Source organism: Lissotriton helveticus, chromosome 1_1 (assembly GCF_964261635.1).
Source record: "Lissotriton helveticus chromosome 1_1, aLisHel1.1, whole genome shotgun sequence".
NCBI lineage: Eukaryota > Metazoa > Chordata > Amphibia > Caudata > Salamandridae > Lissotriton > Lissotriton helveticus.
This window is the reverse complement of record NC_136057.1, coordinates 675,143,822-675,161,216: the sequence shown is the minus strand read 5'-3', so window position 1 is coordinate 675,161,216 and position 17,395 is coordinate 675,143,822. Positions and strand designations below refer to the sequence as shown.

Below are 17,395 nucleotides of genomic sequence, written 5' to 3'. Positions count from 1 at the left end.
TTTAGCCCTCTTATTCTCTTTCGGCTATTCTTAGTCTTGTAGATTGCAACCTCTATGTTATATGTAGCGAGGAGCTGAGCCCTCCAAGAAGAAAATGAAGGGGGTTCTGGAGAGATCCAGTCCTTGGTAATACAGGCACGAAAAACGGCCATACAAATGAAGAGAAAAGAGGCCTTTGATTTAGTTCTATTTTGAATGTTGGACTCAACTCCTAGCACTACCATCTCCCCTGTGATACATATCGGTAAGCCCATTACCTCTGCCAAAAAACGTTGAATTGATGTTAACAGTTCTGTTAATTTAGGACAGGAGTAGAACATATGACACGCATCTGCTGCAAATAGACCACATTTTGCTCCAGCTCCCGTATACCATTTAGAAATTTTTCTCGGAGAGTAATATAGATCATACAAAGCCATATAATGTTGTACTCTCATCCTACCTGAAATCAAAACCTTGTTAGCCAGCAGAATAGAAGCATTTAAGTTGATTGCCTCTGTATTTAGATTACTCCACCATTTATCTTGATATTGCTCTAGATCATCTGGCAATAACTTTATTAAATTAGAGTAATGCGATCCAATCGGCAATTCAATTCCCAGACCCTCGATTAATAGAAATTTCCTAATTCTTTTTTTTTTTTTTTTATCTTTTTATTAGAACAGACAGCTCCATCAAGACTCACATCAAAGCAGCAGTGGAAGTGCAATGGCGGTCACATTTACGCAAATATAAACAATAAAAACCCCTCAGCAATTTGTACATTAGTGGTCAATCCCCAGATCCGGTCCCACCTGACATAATCAATTGTGCCAAAATCATCCATACCACCCGACCAAACCCCCCTCCCCGACCTAAGTCCCACCCCACCTCCCGTCACACATCAACTCTCCCCCCTGTGCAGTAGACATTTCTGATCGTCATAGGCCAGTGACCATGCACCCAAGGGGAGCTCTCGTGGACATACAAGAGTTGCTATGTAATGGGGGAGAGCCCGCTGAAAACGCCCTCAACCCATTGGGGAAGCCTCCGGGGAATCCATCCATTCTCCCCTATACCTCCTCCATGCACATCACCAGTCACTCCCAGAACGTGCCAGCGAGCCTCCAGCGGCACTTCCGCCCCTACCACCTCCACCATAATGTCTGCCAAACTAACCCAGTAGGCTCTGATTTTAGGGCAGTCCCACAGAATGTGGAAGAAGGTGCCTTCTTCTCCACAGCCTCTCAAGCAGAATCGTGTGGCCGCAAACCCCATCCTATACTGAACACCGTTCGCGTGGTGTAGGACCTGTGGAGTGGTGTGGCTCACTGGTTAGAGGTGGCAGACCCAGAAGCAGAGAACGGCCCGGGACCAGGGTTCAATTCCCGACGCGGCAGGGTCGTGGACCAGGGTCAGCGGACTCGACAATTCTCGCCTCGGTGCCTACTCTAACCAGGGATCACACTCGGCAACTCTGGGCATTAAGCTTGCCTCATCTCTACAACGGCCCCCCACAGACGCCGGGGATGCCTGGTTTCACCTTGGAGATACCCAGAAGGGACCATCTCACAGGGAAAGCCAGGACGGGTTCCCCAGCGGTCTCCAGCGCCGGGACGATTACGGGCAGCCGTGCGCTTTACAAGTCCAACACACACACACACTGTGGAGGATGCGCAGCTGGACCAACCGGAATCTAGCCCGAATAGCCACCTCTCGAGGACACTGCAGGGCCTCATTCCAGTCGTCATCCTCCAATAAACCAAGGTCCGACTCCCACTTTTCCCTCAGTGGACCCAGTATGTCCGGAATGTTATTAATAAGCTTCTTGTAAGTAAGTGAGATGGCTTTATCGATCATAGGATCCAACAGAAGCCTGTCCTCTAGCGGAGCATATTCAGGGAGCTGGTCCCCAGGTGTCATGTGTGTGAGCAGGGCGTGTTTAAATTGTTGATAATGCAAGAATTCGCCATCTCCCATTTGGACGTCCACCTGCAAGGTCGCAAAATCCACCAATTGCCCCCTCTTCCATACGTCTCCCGGTGTGTCTATACCTATTAGGCTCCATTGGCGCAGGTCTCGGAGTTTCACAACCTCTCGGAGAAAGTCACCTTTCCAAAGAGGCGTTTGATTTGTTAGCTTTGCCTCCCACCCAAGCAACTTCGTTGCCCATCTCCACACCCCTACCACCGCCGCATTTTACGGAGGCAAGGACCGGCCAGATAGGCGTCCGCACCTAGGGCCATACGATCAACCCGGTAAGCGTGTTCCTCCTGCGGGGCAAACACCCAACCATTCGCATTGACCAACTGTGTGGCCCAATAATATAGGTGAATATCGGGAAGTGCCAGTCCCCCTTCATAGGGGCCGCGCTGCAATTTTCGGAGGGCAATCCTCGGACACCCACCACTCCATAGCAGGGAGCGTTGCTCAGACTCCACCGTTTTGAAAACAGACTCCGGGATTGGGAAGGGGGAGCTCTCCAGGACATAAAGCAGGCGAGGCAGGGCCATCATTTTAAATAAAACGGCCCGGCCCATTAAGGAGACTGGGAGGGTTCTCCAGTGCAACACATCGCTGTGGAGGTGGTTCAGTTGCGCCTGGACATTGAGGAAATTTCCTAAATTGAATGTTCTTTCACCCTAACATAGTACAGACACTGCGAATTTGCAAAAATTAAAAAAAGTCCTGCCTGGTACACCAAATTTAGATTGTAATTCTATAAAGGACAAAAATTGTGAATCCGACATTAGATCACCTAAACAGCTAATTCCTTTCTGGCGCCAAAGCATGGTAGTTCGGTCCCGGAAAATAGTAGGTAGGACACCGGATGCCTCAAAAGGGGTGTAGCCATTTATATTGGTTAATCCTAAATGTCGCTTTACCCGTCTCCAAATATAATATGCTGCCTTTAGAATTTTAAACTTGTTTTTTTTATAATAACTTGGCTCAACAATTTTCAAAAAGCAGCTATTTACCTCTTTGCCAATCCCAAATTCATATACTGAGGGGCTGTGGCATATTGATAGCCTAGCTTTGTCCCCAACTACTAGGGGAGAGATAAATTGCAATGCTGCGGCCCAATAGTGAAATAAAAAATATGGAACACCCCATCCACCTCTGTCTCTGGGAAGAACCATTTTCTTATAAGCCCTCCGGTGTCGTTTATAGCCCCATAGGAATTTAGAGGAGATATCTTCCCGCCGCTTAAAACAAATTAGTGGAAACTCCAATGGAACAGTTCTAAATATATAAAGAAATTTAGGGAGCACCAGCATCTTTAACACGTTTGATCTTCCATGGAGTGATAAATGGAGATGATTGAGTCGTTCTAGGGTAGAGTAAACTTTATCGATGATTGGGATGATATTGATTTCAGGTATCTTAGTGACCGGTGAGGTGATTTTAATCCCCAAGTAAGTTGCCTCTGATACTGTAATTATGTTACTCGGAGGAGTACCCCCAACATAAAGAATCTGGGTCTTTGTTATTTTTAACTTGTAGCCAGAGAAGGCACCGAGTTGTGATGCTAAATCTTCAATTGTTACAAGAGCAGGTGATAGGCCAGTTGTTAAGACTACAATATCATCTGCGTAAGCTAGGGCCCTGTATTCGACATTACAAACACTCACCGGTTTAATATTTACAGCTTGATTAAGTTTGGCTAAAAAAAATCAATATATAAAGCAAATAATAATGGTGAACTAGGACACCCTTGTCTAGTTCCCCGTAAAATTAGAAAAGGTTTAGACTCTCTACCCCCTAAACGTATTGATGCTGTTGGAGAATTATATAAAGTTTTAATAGCGTGACAGATCCTTGGTCTAAATCCCTTCAGGGATAAGGTCTGCCATAGGTAGGGCCAGGTCACCCTGTTGAATGCCTTCTCGGCATCCAACAGGGTGATACCAATGGGGGTCTTAGTAGCCTCTGCCCAGTCCATTAAGGAAATAACACGGCGCACATGATCAGTCGTGTCACGGCCCGGTATAAAACCATGTTGTGATGGCGACACCAAGGTTTCGATAATCTAAGATAGACGAGTAGCTATCATTTTAGAATATACCTTGCTGTCGGCGTTTATTATTGAAATTGGCCTACATGAAGAGGGCAAGAGGGGAGGTTTGTCTTTTTTAAGAAACACAGTTATTATAGAATTTTGCCAAGAAGCCGGGGGTGATCCCCTCTGTGCGATCAAGCGAAGCTTCAAGAACTGCTCCAGTGGGATCCTATCTGGACCGACTGCCTTTCCCGTAGCCAATGATAGGACTGCTTCCTCAAGTTCTTCTAAGGTAAAATCGGCCTCTAGTTCTTCTCTCTGGGTAAGATTAAGCTTGGATCCCCCAAGAACTCTTTGAGGTTCTCCGCTATATCCTCATCATTTAAATAAAGATGTCTATAAAATTCATTGAAAGTTTCCAGAATTTTAGCAGGGTCTGTGTTTATTAATCCCTGAAAGTCTTGTATCGCTTCCACCCTCCTTGCCATTTCCCTCTGCCTTAACCTTTTAGCTAATAATCGTCCCGAGTTTTCCCCTACCTTGTACAGATCAGCCCTGTGCACCGCAACCTGAGCAGCTAATTTATTAGCGAAACTTTGATATACCTTCATTTTTTGAATGGCAAGAGTTGCTCCCTTCTGTTCAAATTCCTGGCTGGAACTGCTAGTCAACAGCCCAATCTCTAGAGCACGTAGCTTACTCAGCTCCTTTTCTTGTTCTACCCATAGGCTACGTTGCTTATTAATGGAAAAACTAAGCGTCTCTCCGCGGACGCCTGCTTTAAACGCGTCCCATACAGTACTGTTTGGGGCAGACCCAGAATTAAAATCGAAAAACTCGGAAATCCATTTACCCATGTGTTCTATGTACACCTGATCTACCAGAAGCTGGCGACCGAATGTCCATGGTTTCCTATTGCATTGAATCTGGGTTTCTATTTTAATCTCCAAAATAATAGGCTTGTGGTCTGATATTATTTTAGGTAATATTTCAATTTTAGCACTCGTTAATAGCTCGATGGGGGCAAAGAAATAATCAATTCGAACATGTTTCTGATGTGGGGAGGAGTAATATGTGTACCCGGGATCATCCGGGTTCTTAAGCCACCAGACATCCACTAACCCAAACTCATTAATAATACCCTTGGTTGCCTTGAAAACCTTTTTTTTTTTTACCTACATAACGGGTATTAGAGCAAATATCAAAGTCGCCTTGTAAATGAAGATTAAAATCTCCGCAAAGAATAAGGGGCGACGGCCAAGAGGCGAGCTCAATACTAATATCGTTGAGCATATCAGGAGCGTCCAAATTAGAACCATATAATGAACATATCGTACAGAAAAAACTTTCGATCTTGAGCTCAATAATTACCCACCACCCTTGCTGGTCAGCTTTCATACGTTTGCACTCACCCCATCCATATTTCTTTAGAATAGCAACCCCTCTAGTTGTAGATCCCTGTCTGGTGCAGGAGAGAATTTCGTAACCCAAATCTCTCAGCCAAGCCATGTTGTTCCAAACAATATGTGTCTCTTGGATACACAGTAACTCTACCCCCATAGTTTTAGAGGTAAACAGAAATCAGCTGAGCTAATCCCCCTTTTCTTCCGGTTATTTAGCCCGCAGATGTTCCAGGAGCAAACAGCGAATTCACCCATCTTTACATGAAAAGAGAATAAGCAGTCAGAGCAAAGCTATTACAAAATTCCAAGTAGCCATTACATCATTATACTGCACTTTATAGTCACAAATCCCAAGCTTTTCAAAATATTTATTAGTGAGCCATAGATGACTTGAATACTCTTGATTAATTTTCTCAAGTTTGCTTTTTTTGTTCCTTGCCCCCAGAAGCCGCCCCCCACCTGATTCAGACTTGAGCTCCCACCCCCCCCCACCCCGCCAAAGAACACTCCAACCCACCCAAGTGAGGCAAAGGGACTGACAAGTCCCTATGTGTGATGGCGAGAAAGGAGTAAGGGCCCTCCCGACCCCTCCCATTCTCCCTTGCCAGAAACATATGTATGTAGGGCAGCAACATCGGCCTTGCACCCGGAAAAGTAATCTTCTATAACAGAAATCCTTCCTTCAGCCTCCCCCAATCTTGCTGTAAGTTCAGAGCATGTTTTTGCTACACGGCGCACAGTGTTCTGTAGTTTACGCACAACCCCATGGATACGTAGACTCTCAGCCTTTGTCTCTTCCCGATGAAGCATAATAGCCTGATATATCGTAGATAAGCTAATATTAGCATCGGATTCCACACAGGGGGAGGCCCTTGAGCCTCTTTATCTGTTGCCGTTGTTCCTGGCCCGGGAACCAGCAAAGGAGAGCCGTCATTATTGGATAGATACAAAGACCTTGAATCCAGCATCTCCTGTGGCTTTAATACCATATTGTTACCCCCTGAGATTGGAGAGAGATTTTCCTCTTCCTCAATATTTACAGAGCTAGATAAACTTCTATCGTCTGCTCAATCAAGATCTGCACGGTCATCCTCCTCCTCCAATACCGCTGACACATCTGAGATGGAATAAAATTTCCCCCCTGAACCACATGAGTCCAAGTCCAAGTCATTCACACTTTCTTTTTCAAGCAGGGGGTTCAGCAAATCTTGTACAGGGGGAGTGGACACCTGTCCTGACCCTGGAAGGACTGCCACAGCACTGACCAGTATATTCTGATTATTCTTAGCTGGTAAACTAGGAGTGTTGCTAGTTGACTCTGTACCCACAGTTTTAGTCTTGGTCATTAAATTTAGATCAGAAGGCATCACGTTTTGGTCGTTATTAGCCTTTGGGAGTCTTTTCTTATTAAATATTGGTGACATTTCTATATTAGGGCCTTGTATGGGAGCATGAGGAACCGTTGTCACACCCACACTGCTACTTTCCTCACTAGGCTTACCAGCATTCTTCATACTTTATATCTTAGCCCCCTTGTCGGCACTGGTGCAGTCCGCTTGCTCCTGTGAAGCGTGCTCAGATGGAGCAGGAGTGTTAGCAGCAGCCGCTGCCCTTGTGGTTGCCCCCTTTGACGCGGCGTTAATGCTTGGATTCTTAGGGCCCATCCTGTAAAGATTAATACTCCACTCCGGGTTTTGTGAGCAGTATTCCAGCTGCAGCCTGGGAGATAGCCTCTACCTCTACCTTCTCCTGATGCTGCTCCTCTTCGATAATGCTGCCCTGCTTCCACCCTCGTGATCCAGCCACCGATCCTTCACGGCGCCGCTCCACCGGTTCCAACAGACTCCGCCCGGCTCTGATAAGGTTGAGGCTGCAGGTCAAAACAACCCGCGAATGCAGGCACCAGTTCTCTGCAGACGGTAAGAAATGCAGTCGGCGTTTCTGGCAAACCCTTGCAAAAATCTCACCAGCGTTTGCATACCAGGATAACGGAATGCACGATAGCACCCAGTAACCAGTAACACGATTGCCTCTTAAATCTCTGCTATCACTGGGAAAGCTCGCCAGACCGCCCCGGACCCGCCATGTACATCCACTGAATTCATCGGAGGCTCAGGCTCAGCAAGTGTCGCAGATGCAGCGATGCAATTCCGGTGTACCTCAAAAAGCAAAGGAGGCTAGGGAGGAGTTCGAGAGAGAGCACCTCAGCCCGGCTCACTCGGACACGACAGTGTCTGCCATCTTGCACCGCAAATTCAGCCTTCCTGTCCAGGAAGAGCAACTGGCCTTTCCATTGAGACCTTTTCTCTCAGATGATGGGTGTGTGTAGTAGTGAGTGAGGAGGAACATGCTTCTCCTTTGAGACGTCTCTCTCAAATGACAGGTGTGCATAGTAGTGTGTGTGCATGGACTGTCCTCTCATTGGAGACCTCTTTTTCACATGACAGATGTACGTAGGAGGCTGTGTGTAGTCAGGTGTGTGGATGGACTGGCCTCTACTTTCAGACCTCTCTCAGATGACGGGTGTGCATAGTAGGGTGTATGGGGAGTGACATACCTCTCCTGTCATAGGGCATGTTGATAGACTGGCCTGTTCTTCTAGACCTCTCTGTCAGATGATGGGTGTGCATAGTCGATGTGTGCCTGGACTAGCCTCTTCTTTCAGACCTCTGTGAGATGATGGGTGAGTGTAGTAGTGAGTGGGGAGGGACTGGCACCTCCTGCCGGACCTCTCTCTCAGCTGATGGATGTGTGTAGTAGGATGTCTGGATAGACTGGCCTCTCCTTTCGGACCTCTCTTGTAGATAATGTGAGTGAATTGTAGGGTATGGTGAAGGACTGGTCTCTCCTTTCAGACCTCTTACTCAGATGACGGGTATGCCTAGTCAGATGTGGGAAGGGACTGGCTTCTATGTTGACACCTCTTTCTGTAATGATGGGTCTGCGAGTGGATGGTGTGGGGAGAGACAGGCCTTTCCTTTGAGACCTTTCTCTCAGATGTCAGGTGTGCATAGTAGTGAGTGGAAAGGGACTGGCCTCCCCTTTCAGTCCTCCCTCTCAAAATGATGGGTGTGTGTAGTAAAGTGTGTGCATGAACTGATTTCTCCTTTGAGACTTCTCTCTCACCTGACTGGTATGTGTAGTATACTGTGTGTATGGACTGTCATCCCCTTTGAGACCTCTCTCTCAGATGGCAGGTGTGCATAGTAGTGAGTGGAGAGGGACTGGCCTCTCCTTTCAGTCCTCCCTCGCAAATGACGGGTGTGTGTAATAGGGTGTGTGGATGAACTTTCTCTCTGCTGAGACCGCTCTGTAATGATGGGTGTGCATAGTAGTGTGTGGGGATGGACTGGCCTCTACTCTCAGATCTCTCTCTCAGATGACGGGTATACCTACTAGGTTGGGGAAGGGACTGGCCTCTCTGTTAACACTTCTCTCTGTAATGATGGGTGTTTGAAAAGTGATGTAGAGAGGAACTGGCCTCTCCTTTCAGACTTCTCTTTCTGATGACATGTGTGCTTAGTATGGTGCGAGGAGAAAGTGACTTCTTCTTTCAGACCTGTCTTTCAGATGATGGGTGTGCGAAGGAGGGCATGGAGAGCGACTGCCCTGTCCTTTTAGACCTCTCTCTCAAATGACAGATGTGCATAGTAGGGTGTGTGGATTGACTGGCCTCTCCTTTGAGACCTCTCTCTCAGATGAAGGGTGTGTGTAGTAGGGTGTAGGAGGTGTGACTGGCTTCTCCATTGAGACCCCTCTTTCAAGTGACCGGTGTGTGTTGTTGTGAGTGGAGAGGGACTGTCCTCCCTGCTGACACCCCTCTCTCTGATAATAGGCCTGCATAGTAGGGTGTGGGAAGAGACTGAATGCTACTCACAACTCCTACCAAGCCGATGGGCGTAAATAGTAGACTCTGATTAACACCATTTCCAGTAATACTCCTTCCTACAGTAGCAAGAGTATGTACTAGAGTGTATTCAAAGATCACCAACTCCTTTCAACTTTTCACAATCCCACAAGAGTCTCGCAAGATCATAACATTGAAAAAAAACTAAGATTTACCTTCAACTCATCATCGTACTTTTATCTTACACACTTCCTCTGAAAAACAAGGACACAATATGTATTCTTACCAATAGAGTATTTTTACTATTCATGATCCCGTGAGAGTCCAGCGAGATCGTGAAAATTTGTTAAAAGCGTTTACATCATTTCTACAACACAGCACTGCAGCACTTCTGGCAAAACATATAATGAGGGTTTATCATGTGTTCTGGTATATACTGCAGCAAAGAATGTGCATTTGTTGGACAGCATAACCTTCAGGATTGTGCCAGACTGATTCTGAGCACACCCTATGGTCCTGCTAGCTCACATTTCACCATCTGTACCCCAAACCTTACAGTGTCTCAAATGGAGGTGCAGCCTCAGAACATCAGAAATCTGACTCCCTACGGAATCATGGTAACAGATCTAGAACCCTTTCACAGAGTCACTTATGCATACCCAAAGACATACACAAGAAATACACAACCTTGCAGTTTCAATATTTATTCAAGCATTGTGATTCTTGAATAAAATACGTGTGCTGCAATGATTAATAGAAGGAAACTGAATAATGTGATTAACATTATTAGAATGGTGAAGAAGATTACTAATTCAACCATTTTACCTGTTACAGAAAAACGATATTCTTGCATACAAGTACTGTAATATAGTGTACTCCTACCTAGCGCATTCTACTCTAGCATGACTAAGGGGAGTGGCTCTGCCAAATCCCTATCGGGTGGTATAACTCCCCATTACCTGCGGATAAGTGTCATCAGCCTGCCAGTTTTGGTTTAGAATTGGACATTCCTCGTAGAGGTAAACAGAAATCAGCTGAGCTAGAATTCCAGCATGCAGTGACCTTGCAGTCTCAGCAGTGTGCTCCTCTGACGTTGGAACAAGGAAGTGGTTCTTATATATGTCAGAGTCTCAGTCAGGCCACTATTGTCTATTCTAATGTGATAGCTCTGTCGCCTAACGGACAATAATAGCAATGTCCTTTGCACAGTGAACTTTATCCTGTGACAGTGTTCCTATGAAGTGGAAATGCAGTTTCAGAGAATGTTATCCTGCACTGACACACAAGCAAATGTTTTTCAAATGTCACCATATTAAAGAAACAAGACAACTTCAGAAACGTGAGCATATAAAATGGAGTTGTTTCTAACTGGGCTGAACCGGACCACATGACAACTAGCAATGACCTGATTTGGTTGCACCATGTCTGTTTCATTAATAGTGCCATGTTACCCTCAATTGTAGATTTCAAACAACCCAGTTTTGCCTGCATTGCTGAGATTCAAAGATATGTGCAGTGTGTGGACAGGTTTATATGATGCTGTGTATTGTTTTTTGCCCTCACACAGTCACCTCAAAAGACTGGGAGAGGTGGAGTGAAGGTAAACAAAGCCAATAAGTCTCATCTATACAAGAACTATTGGCTTTGTCAATATTTGTTTTAACTATATTGCATAGCAGTGTGACCACTCTGCAACTTTGCTGAAAGTAAAACAAATAAAAGCCCTATGCCAAGGCAAGTGTTAACTGCTTCATACCGCGTTCATAATTTTTTTGTTACTTTCAGCTGTGTTGCACAACTACCGTGCTGCCATGCAACATGATTTAAAAACATTGACAAAGCCAATAGATATTTTATAGATGAAAACCATTGGAGTTGCCAACTGCTAGTTTCTTCCTGGGAGTACTAGGCACACTTTATGGAGCGCTTACACTTGGATTTCTATAAAATGTCTACAACTATACCTCTCACACACCCCCTAGGAAAACCCACAAGTGTACAATGGGCTGATAATTTGGTTATTGTGAGTGAATGTATTTCAGTCAAATACATTTTCAGCCCTTGTCCCTGCACTTGAATCCCAGTGAATGAGGAACATTTGTAAAATAAATACCAGATGTATCAAAAGGTTTCCCTCATTCTGTGTCCGTTGGAAAATGCTTTAGTACATCTGGGCCTATTTCCTGGAGTATAATCTGCTTTTGAAGAATACACCCTATTTCCTTTATTTCTTTTGATAGAATGTTTTCCTTTTGAATTTTAGTGCTTGGTATAAGTAGAAAACTTACTTAATGCTCTATTTTAATTTCAGATGAAGGATCAGAGAAGTGCTTGGATCGTCCCCCTTGCACAAAGGAGGATTACTTCCAGACCCACACTATATGTGACACTGAAGGAAAGGTACAGTCAAGTTCTGCCTCTCACTTCTTTCATTTTATGCCTTTTAAACATTACAAATATTATCCTGCAGATACCACTCGGTATCAGATTGTAGCCCTTTCGGTATGGAAACAGGCACATAATTGTGAAGGAAAAATGCTAAACAGATTCTGTCCCCGTCTGTGGAGCAGGTTCACTTTGAACTTAAAATTTCTTAAATAAAACTTAATGGCTTTTGTTGTCTCTTACACCATTTGATATAGCTTATATAGAGTAGGAAATATAATTTGGCACGCACATAGGAACCTGCTTTTCTTATGCTAAAACAATTATAATTGGCCAGGAGAGAAATTTGAGTATATTGGTACATATTGTCAGCTACCACAACAAAGGGTGGTGGGGTGGGTAGAGGAAACATGGGAGGGTTTGCGTTGCACTGCGAGGGGAGGTTAGTAATAAAATACTACTAATACTAGATTGCCCGCATCTAACTGAAGCAGGGGACTAGTTAGCTTGGCAAGGTGTCTTTATCACTCCTATATATAAAAATATCTCATGCTCTGCATAGGAGGTTTACTTCCACCTTTGCACCGTTGCACTGCGAGGGGAGGTTAGTAATAAAATAGGAATAAAAAATAAAAATAAATAACTTACCTGAAGCCGACAGTATCCTTGCCTCTTGCCTCGCACTACCTCTTCTCTTCCTGGCAGCCTCTGTGACAGACTCCCATCCAACCACCACACTGCTCTCCTAGGATAGCAGTGCTGAGATTGGCATGAGCAGACTGAAAAGACGCTCCGCTCAGGTCAGGGAGTCTGTGGGGTTTCTCCAGCCTGGCTGCTCAACGCAGCTGGGCTAGTAAAACCTAAGTGCGCATGTGTATTTTGGTCGGCCTAAGACGATTGACCAAAACACATATGCGCACATAGCACTGCTCATCTGCCTCCCATACCTCAGTCCCACCCCTCCCTACAGTGCTTGTTCACAGCTGGCAATAAAAAATAAAACTGTGCTCCAACATCGTTTTTTTTTCATTTGGCTCTGAGCCAAGCAGTAGGGCGACGCTTCTCCGCCATGAGTAGCTGCCACTGGTGTGGCAGCACTTAAGTGAGAAATGAATGCAAAATCAGATCTATGTTTTGGCTTGCTCTGCAGTCACTGATTATTTATCGCAAACAATCTGGCAAAGGGGGTATTTATTTGAGAAACCAATTGGCCCTGGTATGCAGAGAGTTATTTCACTGCACGTGAGGACAGTTTTTACTACCTGCGAGCCAGGCAGGGAAAATGTTCATCAGGAAGACTACCCTAAATAGAGTTGACCTGTAGATACATGAAAGACAGCAACCCTGTGGAGAGATTTTGCTGCCTTTGAATGGCTACCAGCGCAAACTCCAGTTGTGGTCAATCAGTCTTTTTGCCCGCATCTAACTGAAGCAGGGGACTAGTTAGCTTGGCAAGGTGTCTTTATCACTCCTATATATAAAAATATCTCATGCTCTGCATAGGAGGTTTACTTCCACCTTTTCCAAATTTATCTCATAAATTGTAACTTCAGAAGTGCTTTCAAGTTTTTTTTATAATTTATTATACTTATACTTAAGGTTATCTCACAGGGGTATGCCATTTGCTCACAAATCTTTCATTTGATTTTCTCTTTGTCCTGACAGGGTTGCTGCTTCTAGCAACTGGACCTTTCTCGTGTTTACAAACTTTATACTTATGGACTTGATCTAAGGGACAGTAAAAGTCGAAGTGGAATACCCTGCATTGTTCCCCTTTCCATTCAAAAGTCTTCGAAAAATTCATTAGTACTGTAGCTCTAAATCTTATGTGATGTTGTTATTAAACAGTTACTGAAACTCAAACCTGTTCCAGATGTTTCTGAAGCGTTCTCTGGGATCAATACGTTCCAAGAAGTTAATATATTTCTCTGAATGTAATAATATTATGGGAGGAGATGTGGCCTAGTGATTATTGCTGCTGACTTTAGAACCTGGAGACCCAGGTTTGATCCCAGCCTCAGAGCTCGACACCACTTTGTGTAATTCTGGGCAATTCAGTTCACCTCCCTGTGCATAGAAAATGTGAAATGGTAATTTATAAATGGTATTTGTGTAATCCCAACTAAATGTGCACAATCTTGCAGATTGTCTCCCATTCTCCCAAGTAATGTACAGCGTGCCTTTGCTTTCTAACTAGGTTTGTGCTAAATAAATAACAATACATCTATACTATAAGGACTGCTGTGTGAGCTTGTAGGGTTACATCTACCACTCCATTCCATGCATCTCTCCCATGACTTAATACGTGGAACCTTTGTGTTTAATAGCGCCTCTAGTTCCCTAATCCCTCCCCTAAGGGTTACTAATATCTTTTCATTTTCTGGCTAGCCTCTTTTAACCCATGTTTCATCATTGTATGAACTGTGGTAGTGGTTTTAACTATTCCAAATTTCATTTACCTTTTCACTCTTTCTTATGTTTCTGGAAGACTTTTATCCTTCTCTTCTTGGTAATAGTTTTCTAGCTTTTTAGGTTTTGTCAAAGGGTTTGCATTTCATCACCGTATATATTTTTTTATTACTATGAAGGCCATTGCACTTCTCTTTGTAATGACTTTCTATACATTCAACATGTTTTTTTCCAGTCACTGTTAATTAATTTGCGGTACACTTCTATAAAAATAGATTGAAAGTGTTGATTAGAAGACATTGTTCATTGCCTGGATAGGTAGTGGAATGTTAGCATTCACCCTTCGTAGTAATCCCACACTGATAGACTGGAGAGATTTGAGATCCCTTGACCTGTACAATTCCTCTCATATAGGTGTTTTAGAAAGCACTATCTGAGAGGGATTGCTGCATTTGTTTGCTTCCTATTCTTGGATCTTGTTAACTTTGAACTGCTGCCTTTCTATAACTCACTTTGAAACACCAGCTTTCTAGGATTGGCAGCTGGGTCCCTGCATACAAGCTGAGGGTGGGGAAATGTATTGGTTAAGGAGTTAATCGTATAACCTAATAGCTGGCTATGTTTCTTACAGACTCAAATAACATATAAATGGATAGAGCCAAAATTTTGCAGAGAAGACCTTCCCAGTGCAACAAAGCTCCCACCCTCTGGGCAGAAGACGGATTGTCCACCCTGCAACCCTGGCTTTTATAGCAACAGGACTTCATCTTGCTCTCCCTGTCCACAAGGATCATTCTCTGATGGTATTCACGGTATGAGTTTTTTATCTAATAAATCTTTTTAATTATTTTCATTAATTACTGGAAAAAAATAGTGTACATTCATGTGTCCATCTCTTTGCTTTTTTATTAATTTTCTCTTTTCTTTACATTCCTGATTAATATAGCTCTTCTTAAAACCATATGTTACTTGGGAAAAATAGCCTAGCTAGAGAATCTTGTATTGCTTTGTAGATTTATAGACCTTGTACAGTTCTATGAAAACTTACTTTTGATGGGAAGTGAAAAAGAATGTAGGTTGTGATTGGAAATATTAAAAGATGAGAAGAAAGGGTTACAGACATGACCATTCCGAAAGTTCATTTAGGGAATTGGGAGAAATTGTCTTTCTGTCGATATGCAATATATAGCTTCTATTTTCTGATTTGAAAAATACACTACAGGTTACAGCACAAGGTTGTTTGCCATGTAGCTGTTGTAGAAAATTCGTTATGTTCCCTTATAGTAACAGGAGTGCATCTGTTACCATTTTGGACTTGAGAGTCTTATTTTATTTGGTGTTGTAAGACCATCATCCAGCATGAGCATCAGATGGTGTGGTACCAGCATAATGTTGTCAGACTATCATCGACATTATATTGGATGCTATTTACTAATGAAAATTTGGTTGTAAACTTCTGTTTATGCGTAAGCCCATTTGCGGATATATATATATTTTTTAATATATTTATTATTTTCCATACAGCACATAATTTTAGACAAAACGCCTGCATTCCAAGGCCATAAATTGATAAGCGCAAACATAGACATAGTCATGACAGTACTTCATCTCTAAAATAAATGAATTTACAAACATACATAAAAAATATTCTGCTTACAAATATTTCCTACATGTCACCAAAGTGCTAACTCAACCCCGCTCTCCAATTACTAATCGGTTCCCAAATTTGTATTCCCAGCTGCCTTCTTTTCCTGCCTTTCCTTGCGTAGATGGGTTTTTCTAAGTTATATGCTGCTAGCAAATTAGACAACCATATTTGCAACCCTGGGGGATTCTTATCCAACCAAGCCCTGGCTATGCATAACCTATACACTGCCATGGCAACAAAGATGAAATCCCGCTGTGGGATACCATCCTCGGGAACAACTCCTAACAATATGTGTACAGGGCTGAGACTTATCTTAATACTTAGGGAAACCTCAAAGAAGGTCTCTATATCCTTTAAAAATGTATGAAGCTGTGAGCATAGTGCAAACATATGTATTATATCTGCTTCTCCTGAGTTGCACCGCGGGCAGGTAGTGCCTGTAGTCCCACCCCATATCGCTATCCTGGCCGGGGTATAGTAAAGTGAGTAGAGGGTTTTATAGTGTTGCGACTGCAGCGACCCAGAGCATAAAACTGTCCGTCCTAACTCTAATGAGTCCTGAAACCACCCTAAATCGCCCTCCAGTTTCTCTGCCCATTTCTCACTGTGCTTTTCCATATCATCTTGCTTTGTATCCAAGAGACTGGCATAGAAGCTTCGTATCGAGCAATCCCCCCCTAACATTATTTTCTCTATAATCTCAATTTTGTTAAACCCCACCTGCCCCCCGTGCTTACTCCCTAGATAACTCCTTATCTGTAGGTACTTAAAAAAGTCCTGCCTATCCAATCCGTACCTGTCCCTCAAATCTGAAAATAATACAAATCCCTCCGAGTTCCTAACATCTCCAATCTGAGCAATCCCCTTCGCCGCCCACCTTTCCATTGTCATATCACCAAATACCTCTACTGGAAAAGATCTATTTTTTAACAACCTTGTGTACCGGTTAAATCTCCCTATGCCCAGCTTTTTCATAAAAGCACTCCATACCTTAATACCCGCCTCGACTGTCTTAAACCTGGTTCTTTTATAATACCCATACTCTATACATGTTAAAAAGCAGTTTTCCACATCCCCCCCCAAAACGGCACTGTAAATTCTAGAAGAGCAATCTGTTATTCTTTGATCTAAGCCCCCCCCCTCCTATATGCCCTTGCAGATACTGGATTGCGGCAGCCCAATAATATAATCTGAAATCCGGTGCCCCCCATCCACCTCTTTCTCTCTGTAGTGTCATGAACCTATATGCTCTGCGAGTTTTGCCCTGTGCCCAAATAAATCTATTGAGAATACCTTCCAGTGTGTTGAACCATTTTGCTTCAAAAAAGAGAGGGATTGCCCTAAAATGATACAAAAATGTAGGCAGTATAAGCATCTTAATTATATTCGTGCACCCCATTAGGGAGAGATGGAGGTTATTCAACCGTTCCAAATCCAATTTTACACTAGCCATCAATGGAGCCATATTGTTCTGCACGACAACTTCAACATCCGCCGATATTGCCACCCCCAAGTATACTGCTGACTCTACAACTCTTGGGTCCATACCCCCTTGAACATGCTGATTACAAATTATCTGGGTCTTAGATTTATTCAAACTGTAACCAGAAACCTGGCCAAAATTCTAAGCCTCCATCTCAACCTCCCTAATAGCACCCTCCGGGCTAGATGCTAAAATGGCTACATCGTCTGCATAAGCCAGCGTTTTTGCTTCACAGCCATTC

At 43.7% G+C, this 17,395-nt stretch overlaps 1 protein-coding gene across 1 annotated transcript in view; it reads left to right on the top strand.

The window, feature by feature from the left end:
• ELAPOR2 (endosome-lysosome associated apoptosis and autophagy regulator family member 2) overlaps positions 1–17,395 on the top strand; it is a 550,871-nt gene that overhangs the window by 344,562 nt on the left and 188,914 nt on the right. Inside the window, exons 8-9 of the mRNA XM_078674189.1 lie at positions 11,541–11,629; positions 14,655–14,835. Coding sequence (XP_078530315.1) covers positions 11,541–11,629; positions 14,655–14,835 — 270 coding nt within the window. The remainder of the gene's footprint in view (positions 1–11,540; positions 11,630–14,654; positions 14,836–17,395) is intronic.